We start from the raw sequence: 18,250 nt of genomic DNA, 5'->3' as shown, positions 1-18,250 counted from the left end.
TTATTTGTTAATAGTACTAGTTTTTAATTTATAAATATGTTTTAATTGTGTTTTATTATTTTGGAGTTTCATTTAGGTGTACCTCTGCTATCCAACACTTTCTCTACTGTTGCACTCACTGGAGTGGGAATAGTAATTCTTACCCCTCTGCAATCCAACACTTTCTCTACTGTTGCACTCACTGCAGTGGGAATAGTTATTTTTACCTCTACGCTATCCAGCACTTTCTCTACTGTTGCACTCACTGGAGTGAGAGTATTAATGTTTACCCCTCTGCTAGCCAACACTTTTCCTACTGTTGCTCTCACTGGAGTGGGAGTTGTAATTGTTACCTCTCCGCTTTCCAACACTTTCCCTACTGTTGCACTCACTGGAGTTGGAATAGTAATTTTTATACCTCCGCTATCCAACACTTTCTTGACTGTTGCACTCAATGGAGTGGTAATAGTAAACTTTACCTCTCCACTATCCAACACTTTCCCTACTGTTGCATTCACTTGAGAGGGAATACAAAATGTTACCCCTCAGCTATCCAACAGTTATCCTACTGTTGCAGTCAGTGGAGTGGGAAGAGTAATTATTACCCCTCCGCTATCTAACACTTTCCCTACTGTTGCACTCTTTGGAGTGGGGATAGTAATTTTTACACCTCCGCTATCCAACACTTTGCCTACTATTGCACTCTTTGGAGTGGGAATAGTAATTTTTTCCCCTCCGCTATCCAACACTTTCCCTACTGTTGCTCTCACTGGAATGGGAATAGTAATTTTTACCCCTCCACTTTCCAACACTTTCCCTACTGTTGCACACACTGGAGTTGGAATAGTAAACTTAATTATTTTGCTATCCAACACTTTCCCTACTGTTGCACTTATTGTATTGGGGAATTTAAGTTTAAATATTGTTTAATAGTTTAATGTTTTAATTTATTATATAATTTGTTTTAATATTTTAAATTATTGATATATATATATTATTTTTATATAATTTTAAAGTTTTAAAATAAATTAAAGATAATAGTTTAATCATTATTTTAAAGTAAATATATATATGCATACATTATTATGTTTGTGTGTTTATCTTTTTTAATTGAGTTTATTTGTTATATATTGTTAACATGTATATTAAATGTAATTTATTTTGTTAAAAATTAATATTAATATTTAATATATTTAATATATATTATTTTATTTTATATATATATATTTAAGTAGATTTGTTTTGCATCTATATTTATTACATCGATATTTTTGATTCAATATTTTTGTACTTACTTGTTTAGTTAAGGGAGTCGATATTTTTGTAGTCGATATTTTTTTTCTTGATATTTTGAACATTGATATTTATGTCATAGATATTCTATCAGTGAACCACTACTTAGTTGGACCCAAGAAGGATAAAGCGAGAAATTATTCAGCTTTACAGAGCTACCTCTCCAAAGCAGGTAACTCTTAGGTTTGACTCCACCCTTGAGGATCCTGCCTATAGTGGAGAGGAGATGAATTGTTACCTCATCAGTATGAGTGTGAGTCGCTATGGTCAGATTGAATAAGGTATGACATAATTTATTATATGTTCCCATGTGAGAGAGCTGTACCATGCTCTCGCGAGAGCTGAGGTTGTTGATGGTTATATTTATCCAGGTTCAATAGAGGCATTTACATGAATAAGCTTCCTAGAGTATGGCACTGAATCAGCCTTATGTGTGTCTTCATGTAGAAAGATACACATGGAGGTTTTCCTGGACCCACGAACAGGATGGGAACATCATCGGTGTTTATTGATGATCTTGAGCACTGTACATATAGTACAGTTTACACACGCTGACACTCTTTGCCCAGCTCACTGCTGTACAGGCGAGCTCCAAACAGACTCACAAACATGGGTGCAAATTGAAACAGAAATACAGAACCCTGAGAATCATCAAGTCAACACATTTGCTGCACTGCATTTCTTTCCATTGTGAATGAAGGGGGCATTTTGAATGAATCTGTGGATTGATACATTGACCGAATACCTATTTGCCATCCACCCATCTCAGGAAGTGCCTGTGGCTATTTATCACAATCTAAGGGTGTAAAAGATAGTTGTCTATACGAAGATGTGCTACCATATAAAGGTGTTTATTTTGCTTTGCTGATTACCATAAGACACTGCACTTACTGATCCTGAACCATGTTCACCCCAGTTTCTCCATCACACTATGCATTTCCCAACTACAGTAGCAATAACTACAGAGTGTCCATAAATGCCACCTAGTTTGGAAACTTCAATTTCAAACAGTGATTACGTTTTTTCATGAAAAAATTAAGTAAAACTGATGTGGACACTCACTTTATTCCAGCGTACAATGGGTCATAAAATTGCACGGTGATTATTCCCGCATACCAAGAAACGGCCACCATGGATGAGATACCTGTGGAAAAAAATAGATCACAGGTCAGGAAAATATTGCTCACTTTATTGTTCTAGCCAAGACAGGCAAGCATTCATGTAGATGGCAATGAGATACTGTGCGTGGGAAAAAAATTACATTTTGTGACTTTTTTTAAAGCTTGACATTTGTCCAATAACAACAGTGGAAAGGGCTCCGAGCCCAGTGAAATAAATTCCTGAAAATGGGCAGATTACAATGAATCTTTCTCGTGGAATGTCACATTTCTCAAACCTGAGAAGAGAATTATGTCACAGTGCTCTGTTACAGAGGAATATCCAATTTAATGTCCACTAATACAAAATAAGCATCCATAACCTATGTATTAGGAATCCTCTAGTTGTGTGTTCAGTGTTCGCACACTTGTGCCTTCACTTTGTTCTTGATCCCAGAGGGGTCATTTTGACCAATTCATCTTCGTTTATCTCTTATCAGATGAGCATTTTCCAGAACGTTACACTTTATCCTGCACATCTGATACAATACTGAATTTTAGATTTTTTCCTTTTAAAATATTAGTAAAATAGGCCTTTGCTTGCCTCTTAAGATTATTACACATGTGTATATACTCTTTTAATGTACTGTATCACGTTAAGCAAGAAACTAGAATGCCCGCTAACGAAATAGGCTGTCTTTGAAATGTATAATAAGACACAGAATGAAAGGTGAAGGGATATAAAGTCACAGAAAAGGAAATGGAAGAAGAAATTTGAAAAATCTATTCCAACTATTACAACATTTTGAAGAACATTTAAAATATGATGAAACTATTTCAAATTTCCTATCTCGTTACAGAAATACTTTCATGCCACTCTCCCTTTTGCTGACACATAGCCCTTCATTACAAGTTGCATGGTTCTGGGGCCCATTTAGCACTTAGTACATTTTACAGTGTAATTAATACAACCTAGTACCATACAATTACAAGTTAAACCCCATGGAATGGGAAATGTACTCTCACCCCTGCCATAAAAAAACGGAATGAGGTTAGGCTCTTGCTGCACCCAAAGCGTCATGCGATTTTAAAGTGCAAATCAATGTTTGGCAAAATCTGATTCCCCCTCACCCCGAAAAACCGTGTGTGAAAAAACTGACCAATTTGGAAACAGATGTATCAGAATTCAATGAGGTATTTCTGCTCCCAGCTCCGGCTTTAGGGGTTACAACTTGGGGGGTTGGAGGGGCCGCTGTGTTTATTAATAACGTATGGATTAAAGAGCACCTGCTGCAGAGTTCCTTGTGTGTCCAGCAGTTTTCAGACAATAGAAACGTTAAGTTAACTCTGGTGATTAATGTTCCTCCAGAAGGGAGTTTTGTCTAGTGGCAGTTTTGACTCATCATAAAGTAGCGCAGAGGGTTAATATGCATGCTGCAAAGAATTGTTTTATGATGAGTCGAGTGCTGCTGTGAGTTTGGTGAGGGCCAACTATCAGATGCCTCTACACTGTGCTGGATGTGGGTTCTTCGTACTGACTAATATGTTTCATTGAGGGTTCAGATTGTTTATATATTCTTATGGTTGGTATTGTGGTGATCATCTTCTTTGCTGTATTTCAGAATATTGCTAACAAAAATATTGCCTGCCATAAACTCTGTGTCCTAAATATAATTTACCAATAGGGTAATATTTTTGCAAATAATATTTAGGACTTGATACTTAATTCACCCAATATTTGGTGCAATATTGGTTTTATGTGATCCAGTACCCTACCAATCCTTACTGAACTACATCTTTCAATCAATCACATTTGTATAGTACAGTACTGTCACCCCTAGGGGTATCTGGGCACTGTGGGTGCGACGTCTCTGTAGAAGAGCCAGGTCTTACTGAAGTCTGCCCATGAGGGTGATGTTCGAAAATGGATGGGTAGGTTGTTCAGGTCTTGGTGGTGACGTCAGAGAAGGAGCAGCCCCTGCTGCGGATGTGACGGATGCGTGGGTGCAAACAGGCTAGTGATGAGGAGCGCAGGTGTCTTGCAGATAGGTGGAAGTTGAGTCGATGGTTGAAGTAGGCTGGTCCTGGATCGTTTAGAGCTTTGTAGGGGTGCATGAGGATCTTGAACTGGCATCTCTCCTGGATGGGGAGCCAGTGGAAATTTCTGAGGTGGGGCAGTGACATGGGTCCATTTGGGGAGGTCCAGGATGAGCCTGGCTGCAGCATTGTGTATGTTCTGGAGGCTTTTGAGGAGCTGAGTTGAGATGCTGGTGTAGAGAGCATTGCTGTAGTTTAGGTGGCTGGTGACATGGGCCTTAGTGACGGCCTTTCTAGTGCTGACCGAGGCCCATCCGAAGATTCTGTGTAGCGTGTGAAGGGTGTGGAAGCAGGAGGAAGTGACTGCGTTGACTTGGAGTTTCATGGTCAGTTCACTGTCAAGAATGATGCCTAGGTTGCGTGCATGGTCTCTGGGTGTGGGTGTTTGTCTGAGTTCTGCTGGCCACCAGCTGTGGTCCCATACGGAGGTGTTCTTCCCAAAGATCAGTACGTCTGCTTTTTCAGAGTTGAGGTTAAGGCAGTTGTCTCTCATCCAGTGGGCTACGTTGGTCATGGCGCTGCAGAAGTTGATTCTGGTGGTGGACGGGTCTTCATTGAGTGAGAGGATGAGTTGAGTGTCATCTGCATAGGAAGTTATGTTGAGGCTCTGGGATCTGATGATGTCTGCGAGGGGGTCATGCAACTGTTGAACAAGGTGGGGCTGAGGGATGATCCTTGGGATACGCCGGATAAGAAGTCTTGGGCTCAAAGGTGAAGAGAGGCAGTCGGATCCTCTGTGTCCGTCCTGAAGGAAGGATGCGATCCACTTCAGAGCGTTTTGCTATATGCCAATGTTGTAGAGTCTGCTGATGAGGATGTGGTAGGAAACGGTATTGAAAGCAGCACAGAGGTTGAGTAGGATCAGGGCCACAGTCTCTGACTGGTGCTTAATTTAGCAAATTCATTCTACTTATAATTTCTCTTTACAAGGAACCAAAACAAGCAGTTATTCCTCCATGCATGCAGTCACATTGCATGTCCTTCCAATACTTTAATATTTCCTTGACAATGTTTGGGGCAGACATTTTTGCATGTCACACCGTGAATCAATTAATTAACTTGTGTTGCAAATAAAAGCAGATGTATGTTACAACATTGGTGCTAACCAAGTCGGGAATCAGTATTTCGAACCCAGCACATCGGGAATCACAATCAGACGTAAGGTATGGTAATAAGAGGTTAGTTTATGTTTTAAAAAAACTAGAAATTCACTGAAAAAAACAACGATAAAAGTGACATTATAGATAATGTTGAAATAAGATAAAATCTAGCATTTAAACCCCCCCCAAAACTGAAATTCACCATTTATAGTTTATGGAGCTAACTATAATTGCATCACAACCATGCACTGCTTTTGACCTACTTCACTCGTGACATTTTATATGACATCATTGCTGACATCAATGATGACATCAATGATGACATCTCAAAATTACATCATCAACCTTGCGCAACGAGCACCCAACACCCGCACTGACCCCCATCCCCCATGGACACCCAACCCACATTTCTTTTTTTTTTTGTTTTTACTTTTGTGGGAATTCCAGCACTCCTATTGTACCAGCCTACAGGTTTCACCCCCATGGTACTTTGGGCAATCAGTGGGCATTATGTTTTTAATTTTCTGTATAACGAGACTTCAGGAGTCCTGCAGGACTCATTGTCCAGCTATATCTAACTTTTTTTGTCCTTCAAGCCCACACCATGCACTTCTTTCAATACAAATTTCTAGAAAATGGCTGAACGAATTTCCTCAAATCACAAAATGCACACTTTTGTAGTAAAGTTGATGCAACAGCTTAAAACTTTGCAGGAAGAAACTAAGGTGGGTGAACTTTACTTTTTGAAAAGGTTAGTGCAGAATTGTAAAACAGTGCCTAAATTATTAGCAAAACAAAAAAATAATTTTTACAGAAAAACTGATCTAACTATGACTATACAGTAGTGGCGACCACAACAGTGTTTTATATATATACATATATTCACTGCAAAAAACCATAGGTACAGAGACGTTATGGTTAGAAATTAGCAATTAAAAAACCTTAGAAATTCACAGAAAAAATCATAGGATTCAGGGGGTGTTATAGTTAGCTGGCCATTTCACTCGTACAAAACCATAGAAATTCCTCCGTTATAGTTAGTTCTGCTAACTATCACTCGCACGCCCGCAATGCACTGCTGATGATGTCACATATTGCAGCATTCATGACATGGTCAGTGACATCACTGATGACATCTCAAATGACATCACTGATGACATCATCCACATGACAATCTGATACACCTCATCATACACTAGTATAACCTTTCATCACTCACTGTAAAATACAGAGTACCATATTTGAAACCATTGACACACCAATACAAGTTACTACATACCCACTTACTGATTACTAAGTCTAAACACACAACTACCCATTCAACAACAGAATCATTTATACATGCAGTCACTAATTAATATAACACTATCAAATGCACTTATATACATATATAGACATTGACACATCAGCAGTCATCTTAGTCGGTTATGCAGTCATCCTACTCACTCATGAAAAAATATTATCACACTTACATTTACTCACTTACACAATTATCCAACAACACTTCATTTATTCAAACACATAGTAACTCATAGTTAATATGTTAAAAAATCACCATTACAATTATACACTCATTCATATAGTTATTCTCACAGTCACTGACTCTTACACATACTTATTTATATACACCAACTCTCACATACAATGCCTTTTATTTTTTTACTTTGTTGAAGATGTACAACTAAAACATATATTCACTCACCAACACACAAATAAATACACTCAGTCACCCAAACAACTGTTTCCACATGCACTCTTAAACCTATACACCTAGTCAATCAACCATTCACACATCTATGCATAGAGTTACACACACCCCATACAACCACATACAAACTCAGTGTCCCATACAAATACTCACCCAACTAATCAATAACTAATATACACACTCATGTAGTTAGTGACCAACTGATGCAGCATGTTATACAACAACAGAGACAGTGCTGCACACCTTCACATAGTTTAGTTACTAATCCATGAATTAAGTGGGACACTTTTATTACTCACTTAAACAAACAGTCAGACAGCTACTAAATCCTCCATCCAGACAGTTATATATCCACTCAATCTTCAATACAGATTGGTATATATATATAATACATATTTAAATTTCAAACTAAACCACATTCACTGGATGATGACATCAGTGATGTCATCAGTGATGTCATTTGAGATGTCATCAGTGATGTCACTGACCATGTCATGAATGTCATGAATGATGCAATATGTGACATCATCAGCAGTGCATTGCGGGCGCGCAAGTTATAGTTAGCAGAACTAACTATAACGGAGTCATTTCTATGGATTTGTACGAGTGAAATGGCCAGCTAACTATAACACCCCTGAAACCTATGTTTTTTTCTGTGAATTTCTAAGGTTTTTTAATTGCTAATTTCTAACTATAACGTGTCTGAAACCTACGTTTTTTTCAGTGAATTTCAAAGCTTTTTTAAATGCTAATTCCTAACTATAACGTCTCTGAAACCTATGTTTTTTTCAGTGAATATCTATATACATACATATATAAACATATATATAATCTGCATATCTATATAAATACAAATATAAATGCATACATATGAATATACATATATGCAAAGCAAAAACCAAAGGAAATGATGGACGGAGTGTTGAACATTGCAAGCACTCACCCCCAGTCAACTGATCTGGGTTTAAGCCAGAAACCGGTCCTAAGAAGCTTGTTTCCGGTCCAGGGAAGACATGGCTTGGCAGTTCGGGCTGGACTGTTCCCATGAGGCACAGGGTCAGACTGATTTGCATATGGCCATGTCTGAACTGGGGTGGCAGAGTGGGCTAAAGAACGGTGATGGAGTAAACCCAGATCAATTGACTGGGGGTGAGTGCTTGCAATATTCAACACTCCGTCCATCATTTCCTTTGGTTTTTGCTTTGTTCGCCATAAGTTGGCAGGGTATGCTCAGACGTGAGTCCCTTGCTCACTTTGCCTCTGGATTCAAGCAAGCCTGGCTGAAGACGGCTAAAATGCCAGAAACCGGTCCTAGGAAGCTTGTTTCCGGTCCAGGGAAGACATGGCTTGGCAGTTCGGGCTGGACGGTTCCCATGAGGCACAGGGTCAGACTGATTTGCATATGGCCATGTCTGAACTGGGGTGGCAGAGTGGGCTAAAGAACGGTGGTGGATTAAACCCAGATCAGTTGACTGGGGGTGAGTGCTTGCAATGTTCAACACTCCGTCCATCATTTCCTTTGGTTTTTGCTTTGTTCGCCATAAGTTGGCAGGGTATGCTCAGACGTGAGTCCCTTGCTCACTTTGCCACTGGAATCAAGCAAGCCTGGCTGAAGACGGCTGAAATGCCAGAAACCGGTCCTAGGAAGCTTGTTTCCGGTCCGGGGAAGACATGGCTTGGCAGTTCGGGCTGGACTGTTCCCATGAGGCACAGGGTCAGACTGATTTGCATATGGCCATGTCTGAACTGGGGTGGCAGAGTGGGCTAAAGAACGGTGATGGATTAAACCCAGATCAGTTGACTGGGGGTGAGTGCTTGCAATGTTCAACACTCCATCCATCATTTCCTTTGGTTTTTGCTGTATACATATATGCATACATATGCATGTTATGTACATGAAAGTTTGAAAAACACTAATACAAGCAAAGCTAAAAAGCCACCTAATGTCAGGGGTCACGGCAGCTCCGTCCGCGCTGGCAGGCGCTAGACGGAGAAACTACAGTTTCCGGCAGCCTCGACACGCCGCCAGACGTCAGACGTCAATCACCGCGTCCCACATGATGCGGAAGCGGCGATAAGGCGAGGCAGTGGGAAGAGACGCTGCCGATTATTCCGCCGGATTTTGGTCCTCGCTGGCTTCCTCCTGGTCCCTGTGGTCGGGTAAGGGTGCTATTGGCACCACTCGTTCCTTGTGTAATTCGCCCCTTGAAGGCGGTGAGTTCTTTTTCCAGCCCTGCATCTACACCTGGAAATGCTTGTGATTATGAGGAGCACGCTGTGTTTTCCTTGTTCTTTCTCCTGAGAGCAGTACTCTCAAACACTTATTTGCTCTGCTGGAGAAACAGGGAAGCGCGCACTGTGTGCGATATTAGCTCTGTTCTGCTGTGAGTTTGCGGTGTGCTATTCCCTACGTTGGAGAACTCTTCCCAGTCTAATCAGCAGAGTTCATGCGAGGGAAAACACCAATAGAACCTATATGAAAGAGGGGATGCCCTCAGTATACATTTTGCTTTTCTGACATTACCCGAGGTATGAGTGACGTAACTCTACTGGAGATGTACCTGTTATGGCCAGCTGCTGTTGGCAAACTATTACAGTGATCATTGTGTGCATAGATGAACAGCTTACCTGCTATTGACTATCGTAGCCAAACCACCTGTGTTTGTGATATCCTTTCGTTTCCGCAGGGGTGCCTGACAGAGCCAAGATTTACCCGCAAGTACTTATCCTCACGTGGGCTCAGACGGGTTGTACTCTGCACCCCTGTTGGCTGGTCATCGTTATTTTTCTTTACAGGTTAGTAGAAGAGATGTACTAGAGGAGTAGGGAGATAGGTAGAGAGGGAGAGCGGTGTGTGGTTCTGGTAATAACCTGTGTTCATCTTTGTGTTTCCTACAGGTCTCCCTCCCTGCTGTTCCCTCCCTTTCCTTCCCCGCCTAACCACCCTTTAGTCTGCGTATTATTGGTATCCAGACTTGGGGCTGTTGAGAGGTGGACCACTAGAGCATCGATTAGATCCTGAGGATACGTTCAGGCCTGGGACACCTAATTACAAACAGAATTGCTTTAACTTAAACGAGGGCGAGACCTATTGCATTTTCAATGCTTGTTTACTTTGGTACCAGCAAGAAGGCACTCAGATGTGTCACACATTTGCCATAAATTCTAAATGGTAGCACTCTAGTTGCTCATTAGATCACTGTAGTAAAGCTACTGCTCACCAGGGAAGTCTGCTGCTGGTATTGAAAGTGCATGTTTCAGTCTGCATGTCAGAATTTTTTGATGAAATAGAAGAGGATTTGACAAGTCACTCAAAATGTGCCCTAATTTTTCTTTTTTCAGCACTAATCATAATTTCTATGGCAAAATGAACCCCCTCATTGTGTTCCTTTGAAATTAAACTACTCACTCTCTACTACTCACTCGCTACTACTCTCTCCTACCCACTCTCTACTACTCACTCTCTACTACTCTCTACTACTACTCTCTACTACTCACTCTCTACTACTCACTCTCTACTACTCTCTACTACTCACTCTACTACTCTCTACTACTCTCTACCACTTACTCTCTACTACTCACTCTCTACTACTCTCTACTACTCTCTCTCTCTCTACTACTCCCTCTCTACTACTCCCTCAATTACTCTCTACTACTCACTCTCTACTACTCTCTCTCTACTACTCACTCTATACCACTCACTCTCTACTACTCACTCTATACTACTCGCTCTCTACTACTCTCTACTACTCACTCTCCACTACTCACTCTCTACTACTCACTCTCTGCTACTCTCTACTACTCACTCTACTACTCACTCTCTACTAATCACTCTCTACTACTCACTCTCTACTACTCTCTACTACTCTCTCTACTACTCACTCTCTACTACTCTCTACTACTCACTCTACTACTCTCTACCACTCACTCTCTACTACTCTACTACTCACTCTCTACTACTCTCTACTACTCTCTCTACTACTCACTCTCTACTACTCACTCTACTACTCACTCTCTACTACTCTCTCTCTACTACTCACTCTCTACTACTCACTCTCTACTACTCACTCTCCACTACTGACTCTTTACTACTCGCTCTCTTCTACTCTCTACTACTCACTCTACTACTCAATCTCTACTACTCTACTACTCTCTACTTCTCTCTCTACTACTCATTCTCTACTACTCTCTCTACTACTCACTCTCTACTACTCTCTACTACTCACTCTCTACTACACACTCTCTACTATTTGCTCTCTACTACTCGCTCTCTACTACTCTCTACTACTCACTCTACTACTCACTCTCTACTACTCCCTACTACTCACTCTACTACTCTTTACTACTCACTTGCTACTACTCTGCAACTCTCTACTACTCACTCTCTACTACTCTACTACTCCCTACTACTCTCTCTCTACTACTCACTCTCTACTACTCACTCTCTACTACTCTCTACTACTCACGCTCTACTACTGTCTCTCTACTACTCTCTACTACTCTCTACTACTCACTCTACTACTCACTCTCTACTACTCACTCTCTACTATTCACTACTACTCACTCTCTACTACTCTCTCTTTGCTATTCTACTACTCACTCTACCACTCACTCTCTACTACTCTCTACTACTCTCTCTCTCTGCTACTCACTCTCTACTACTCACTTCTCTACTTCTCTCTACTACTCACTCTCTACTACTCTCTACTACTCACTCTACTACTTACTCTCTACTACTCTCTACTACTCTCTACTACTCACTCTCTATTACCCACTCTCTACTACTCTCTACTACTCACTCTCTACTACTCTCTACTACTCACTCTCTACTACTCACTCTATACTACTCACTCTAGTACTCTCTACTACTCACTCTCTGCTACTCTTTCTACTACTCTCTACTCTCTATTACTCATCCTCTACTCTCTACCTCTCTACCTCTCTCTACCTCTCTCTCTGCTACTCTCTACCTCTACCTCTCTACCTCTACACCTCTACCTCTCTACCTCTCTCTACCTCTGTCTACACGCACACATATGCACATATATATATGCATATATATGCATTTATATATATGTATGTGTATATATACATACATATATAAACATATTTATAACATGCATATCTATATAAATACAAATATAAATGCATGCATACATATACATATATGCAAGCATATGCATGTTATGTACATGAACGTTTGAAAAACACTAATAAAAGCAAAGCTAAAAAGTCACCTAATTACAAACAGAATTGCTTTAGCTTAAACAAGGGCGAGACTTATTGCATTTTCAATGCTTGTTTACTTTGGTTCCATCAAGAAGGCATTCAGATGTGTCACACATTTGCCATAAATTCTGAATGGTAGCACTCTGGTTGCTCATTAGGTCACTGTAGTAAATCTACTGCTCACCAGGGAAGTCTGCTGCTGGTATTCAAAGTGCATGTTTCAGTCTGCATGTCAGAAGTTTTTTAATGAAATAGAAGAGGATTTGAGAAGTCAAAATGTACCCTAATATTTCTTTCTGCGGCACTAATCATAATTTCTATGGCAAAATGAACCCCCTCATTTTGTTCCTTTGCAAATTGAATGTTTTAAGTGTTACCACTTTATTCCAATCAAGCTGGCTTCAGCTGTGCCATACTTTTGTCATAAGTAAGACTGTTAGCGCTCTAGTTATTCTTTAGAACACTCTGGGACATTCTGTCATTGGGCTATACTTGGGCTACATCTGGGTGATATTTGTGCTACATTTGGGCTCTTTTGTCTCTGGTGGCCACCTTGGGAGACTTATTTGTTATGAAGTTTCCTAATTTCCTCATTTACTACAGTCTCCTCAGTAGGAATACTTTCAGTTTTTTACTTTGATTCCATCAAGAAGGCATTCAGATGTGTCACACATTTGCCATAAATTCAGAATGTTAGCACTCTAGTTGCTCATTAGATCACTGTAGTATAGCTACTGCTCACCAGGGAAGTCTGCTGCTGGTATTGAAAGTGCATGTTTCAGTCTGCATGTCATACTTTTTTAATGAAATAGAATTGGATTTAAGAAGTCACTCAAAATGTGCCCTAATTTTTCTCTCTGCAGCACTCTGCAGCACTAATCATACTTTCTATGGCAAAATGAACCCCCTCATTTTGTTCCTTTTCAAATTAAATGATTTAAGAGTTTCCACTTTATTCCAATCAAGATGGCTTCAGGTGTGCCATACTTTTGTCAAAAGTAGGACTGTTAGCGCTCTAGTTGTTCTTTGGAACACTCTGGGAAGCTGCAGTAGAACACAAAGGAATCAACTGACAGTCCCTGCCCTTGTTGGATGTACATGTTTTACTGAGAATGTCAGACTTCATTCTCACATGACTGAGAAAGCTAATGTGAATTTACAGAAAATATGCTCTCAGTTTAGCTTATAGATCACCTTCCAAACCTCTGTGGGAAAATAGTTTTCTCTCAAACATGATTCATGATATCCCAGCAGAAGGCTTCTTCACATGGTAAAATCACCTTAGAACACACCACAATTCCTAAAATGAGTATGGTACCATCAACAAATTATTTATAATGTAACTAAAGTCTTAAAACCTTCTATTAACTGCAATGCTTTTTAATGAGGTGCTATCATGTATATTGGTCCCAAAATGGCTGCCAACACTTCTTGGATAAAGTGCTGACAGCCAATCAGATCTCACGATGAGATGTGTGGTTAGGCTCTGCCCAGATATATATGTGATTTTACTTTTGATTTTCTCAGGAACTACTGAATGGATTTACACCATGTAAGCAAAAGGCACGACTCTGAACCAAGGTCTATCTTTCTGCCAAATTTGGTGTAATTACGTTCAGCAGTTCGGGCTGTAGCTGCGACTAAAGGTTCCTATGGATAATTGCATGGGGAAAACATGTTTTGGGACCCCCCTTTTTTCTCGGCCCCCGCTTGACAAATCACCCCAAGGATAGGAGCGGAACGGAGCGGGCCACGAGTTTTGAAAATTTTGCGAAGGTTCGTCAACCGGTGCCAAAGTTATTCTAAATAGAATGTTGCGGATTTCCTATGGATAATAGGTCCTAACTATAACTGGTGTGTGATGTAGGGTGTGGGGAGGGGCTGCACTGTCACTTCAGATTCCTCTCTTAGAAGACGAGTGTGCATAGTAGGGTGTGGGTAGGGACTGGCCTCTCCTTTCAGACCTCTCTAACAGATAACAGGTTTGCATAGTAGGGTGTGGGGAGGGACTGGCCTCTCCGCTGAGACCTCTCTTTTGGATGACAGGTGTGCGTAATAGTGTGTAAGGAGGGTCCAGCCTCTCCTCTGAGAGCCTTCTCTTGGAAGATTGATAGTGCATAGTAGGCTGGGGGATGAGCTTACCTCTACTCACAACTCTTCCCAGACTCATGGGCGTACATAGTACAATCTAATAAACACCACCTCCATTAAGACTCCTTTCTACAGTAACAAGTGTGCATACCAGAATGTATTCAAAGATCACCTACTCCTTCCTATTTTTCACGATCCAGCGAGAGTCTTGCAAGATTGTAACATTGTTTTTAGCAAAGAATTAACTCTCGACTCATCACAGTACTTATGTCTAACATACTCTCTCTGAATAACAAGGGCCACAATATGTATTTCTACTAGTATAGTGTATTGAGGACCCACCCCCTTCTTTTTACTATTCACGATCCCATGAGAGGAGAGTCCTGTGAGAATGTAAAAAGTTTTTTACAACAATTTACATTTATTTTCATCACAGCACTTAAGTCTTGGAAACTTCCTCTCTAATTCTTTGATATTATAAATATATATTTATAAATATTTGAGATGTCATGAGTGATGTCATCAGTGATGTCACTGACCATGTCATGAGTGATGTAATGTGTGACATCATAATCAGTGCATTGCGGGGGCGCGAGTTACAGTTAGCTGAACTAACTATAACAGGGGAATTTCTATGGTTTTGTACGAGTGAAATATCCAACTAACTATAACGCCCCTGAAACCTATGGTTTTTTCAGTGAATATATATATATATATATATATGTGTGTGTGTGTGTATATATATATATATATATATATATATACACACACACATATAATACCTACTGGCGGTCACCAGTAGGTAGTTAGTTAAGACCTAGTTCCATAGGAAAGGCCTTTTTTGTTTTGCTAATAACTTTGGCACCGTTTTATGACTCTTCACAAAATTTTCAAAACTAGTTTGCCGTCACTTCAGCTGCTGTCTGGAAAGTTTTGGGGTGATCCGTCACAAGGGGGTTGAGAAAAAGGAGAGGGCACACAATGTGTTTTCCAAATGCAATTGCCCACAGGAATTTTAGACATGGCTACAGCCTGAACTGCTGAACGGAATAACACCCAAAGTGTCAGAAAGCTAGATCTTGGTAAAGAAAGTGTACTTTTTGTAATTTAGTGTAAATCATTTCAGTAGTTTCTGAGTTAATAAAGTAAAAAGATTTATGTATATCTAGAGTTGCGAATCCACGCGCCAACAGCAATGCAGTGATTGGCTGGCTGCGACATGAGTGGAAAGTTGTTGTCCCCATTTTGTGCACCAGGACATGGTTCCCAGGGGGGTGCGAATAAAATAAAAAGTGACAGAAGGATTCAGGGTAGAGGTACCCTGACCACATTGGACTGATGGAGGGGTCTGTGAGGGACCATTCATGGACAAGATAGTGTCCTAATATATTTTCTTTTAGAGCGCGTGAGGATCCATAGTTCCACCCAGATCCTCAAGGAAATGGACGGATCCATGGATCCAGACCCCAATTAAAAAAACAGATACTCACACACCTACTAACACACTCACTTACATGCCCACTTACACACCCACACAACACTCACATACCCATACAGCCACTCACACACACACTCACAGTCCAACAAAACCACCCACACAGCCACTCAGACACCCACTCACACACCCATACAGCCACTCACAGACCCATAAAACAACTCAAACACCCACTCACAAACCCACACAGCTACTCACACACCCACTCGCACACTCACATACACACCCACACAACAGACTGTACAACATATTCCAATCCATTCTAGTTATATCGGCATATACCCCTTGGGTCTGGACAAAGCAAAACCTCTTTAAAGAGAACCCATACCACAGTACAGAGATCTGGGCCTAAATCCTTTCTTTTTTTGCTCCCCGTGCCATTTCAGCTTAAACCAGCCATATGCAAATCAGTCTTGAGACTTGTTTCGGGGTATCACCCCTCATCAGCCAAGCTAGCTTGACTCCAGTGACATGAGGAGCATGGGACCCACGTCTGGGCATACCGCCCCACTTGGGGTGTCAAATGCAAAAAGAACAATTGCCATAAGTGCACTGGGTTTGCCCAGACTAGAGTCCCGCACTCACTTTGCCACTGGATGCAATCTAACCTGGCTTACTCGTAGAAAACCACTGAAATTCAGCAGTTATAGTTACCTGAGCTGTCATGTGTAGGTGTGATGTCATGAGTGATGTAGTATATGAGGTCATAAGCAGTGCACTGCGGTGGCATAAAGTCATATTTAGCTCAGGGAACCATAGCTACTGAATTTCGCTGGTTTTGTATGCGAGAAATCGGAGCCTAATTATAGCGTCCCTGTAACCATTGTTTTTTTCAGTGAATTTCTATGTTTTTCTACTTCAATCCTAACTGTAACCTGTCACCTTTGAGAGTGGGTGTGTGAGTGCCTGTGTGGGTCTGTGAGTGTCTGTGTGTGTGGGTGTGTGAGTGTCTATGTGGCTCTATAAGTGGGCTTGTGAATACCCATGTGAGTGGGTCTGTGAGTGCCTGTGTGGGTCTTTGAGTGCCTGTGTGGGTATGTGAGTGGGTCTTTGAGTACCTTTTTGAGTAGTTTCTAGAGGGCCTGTGTGGCTCTCTGAGTGGCCCTGTGAGTGCCTGTGTAGGTCTGTGAGTGGGTGTGTGAATGCCTGTGCGGGTCTGTGTGTAGGTGTGTAAGTACCTGTGTGAGCATCTAAGTGTGGTGTCTGAGTGCCTATGTGGCTCTGTGAGTGCATGTGTGGGTCTGTGAGTAGATGTCTGAGTGCCTGCTTGGGTATGTGAGTAGTTCTGTGAGTGCTTGTGTGAGTGTCTGAATGGGTGTGTGAGTGCCTGTGTTCATCTGTGAGTGGGTGTGTGAGTGCCTCTGTATGTCTGAGTGGGTGTGTGAGTAGTGCTCGGCATTTTGGGCACTTGTATACTTAGGGTATTTAAAAGAGGAAATCATAGACTCTGCTCTCGCCAGGAAATGATGAGAAAGAAAACACTCCTCACAGTCACCCCAGTCAGACTGTGCTCCAATAGATCAACAATGCAGTCACCTCCATTAACAATTTCAGATCGTTTTTCATAACAAAATATGAGAGGAAGCACACTTGCTTTGCTTTCGCCAAGCCCAAGAAGTTAGGATCATGTGTGCTTTACTGAAGTGGAGCTTCCACTGGGGCACCTACTATGTTTATATTTGTAACTACTTCCCATTGAGGTTTAATTTCTGTGAAAGGTGCACCTGGGCCTAAATGGAACATAATTTTTTCCAAGAAGAGTCCCTAGTTTTGCCATCAACGTCTTCCCAACTGGAGTACTTACATCTGGTTAATTAGTAAGTTCTACCTCGTTGGGTAAATGTCTTGTGCATATTCTGCACTACTGCTCCGTAGAGGACCACAAGGTAATGTTTCCAGGACCTTGTGTGCAAGTAATTATGGCAATGTGGTTGTTCCTCGAGCATCTTCATCCACATATCTGTGATACGTGAATCATCCTCAAGAGGAGTAGACAAGACTACAAAGGGGTAAAACTGCACCAAACTGGGATGCTTCCTCTTAACTAAATGAAGTGCTTCTTTGTTTGGATGAAATGTCCTTGTATTCCTCTATCAATAATGCATCACCAAAAGTGGCTGGATACGCGCTCGGGGCCTCTCCATAAATTGGGGAAATATAT

The 18,250-nt window shown here is 41.1% G+C and overlaps 1 protein-coding gene across 3 annotated transcripts in view; it reads right to left on the bottom strand.

Moving 5' to 3' along the window:
• LOC146785206 (claudin-15-like) overlaps positions 1 to 18,250 on the bottom strand; it is a 404,144-nt gene that overhangs the window by 62,859 nt on the left and 323,035 nt on the right. For all 3 annotated transcript variants that reach the window (XM_085634110.1, XM_085634112.1, XM_085634111.1), the window contains one exon: positions 2,335 to 2,416. In XM_085634110.1, the coding sequence (XP_085490236.1) occupies positions 2,335 to 2,416 (82 nt within the window). The remainder of the gene's footprint in view (positions 1 to 2,334; positions 2,417 to 18,250) is intronic.

The sequence above is a fragment of the Triturus cristatus genome, chromosome 11 (genome assembly GCF_964204655.1).
Source record: "Triturus cristatus chromosome 11, aTriCri1.1, whole genome shotgun sequence".
Lineage (NCBI taxonomy): Eukaryota > Metazoa > Chordata > Amphibia > Caudata > Salamandridae > Triturus > Triturus cristatus.
Note: the sequence above shows the minus strand (reverse complement) of the source record. Positions and strands in the feature narration are given on the sequence as shown.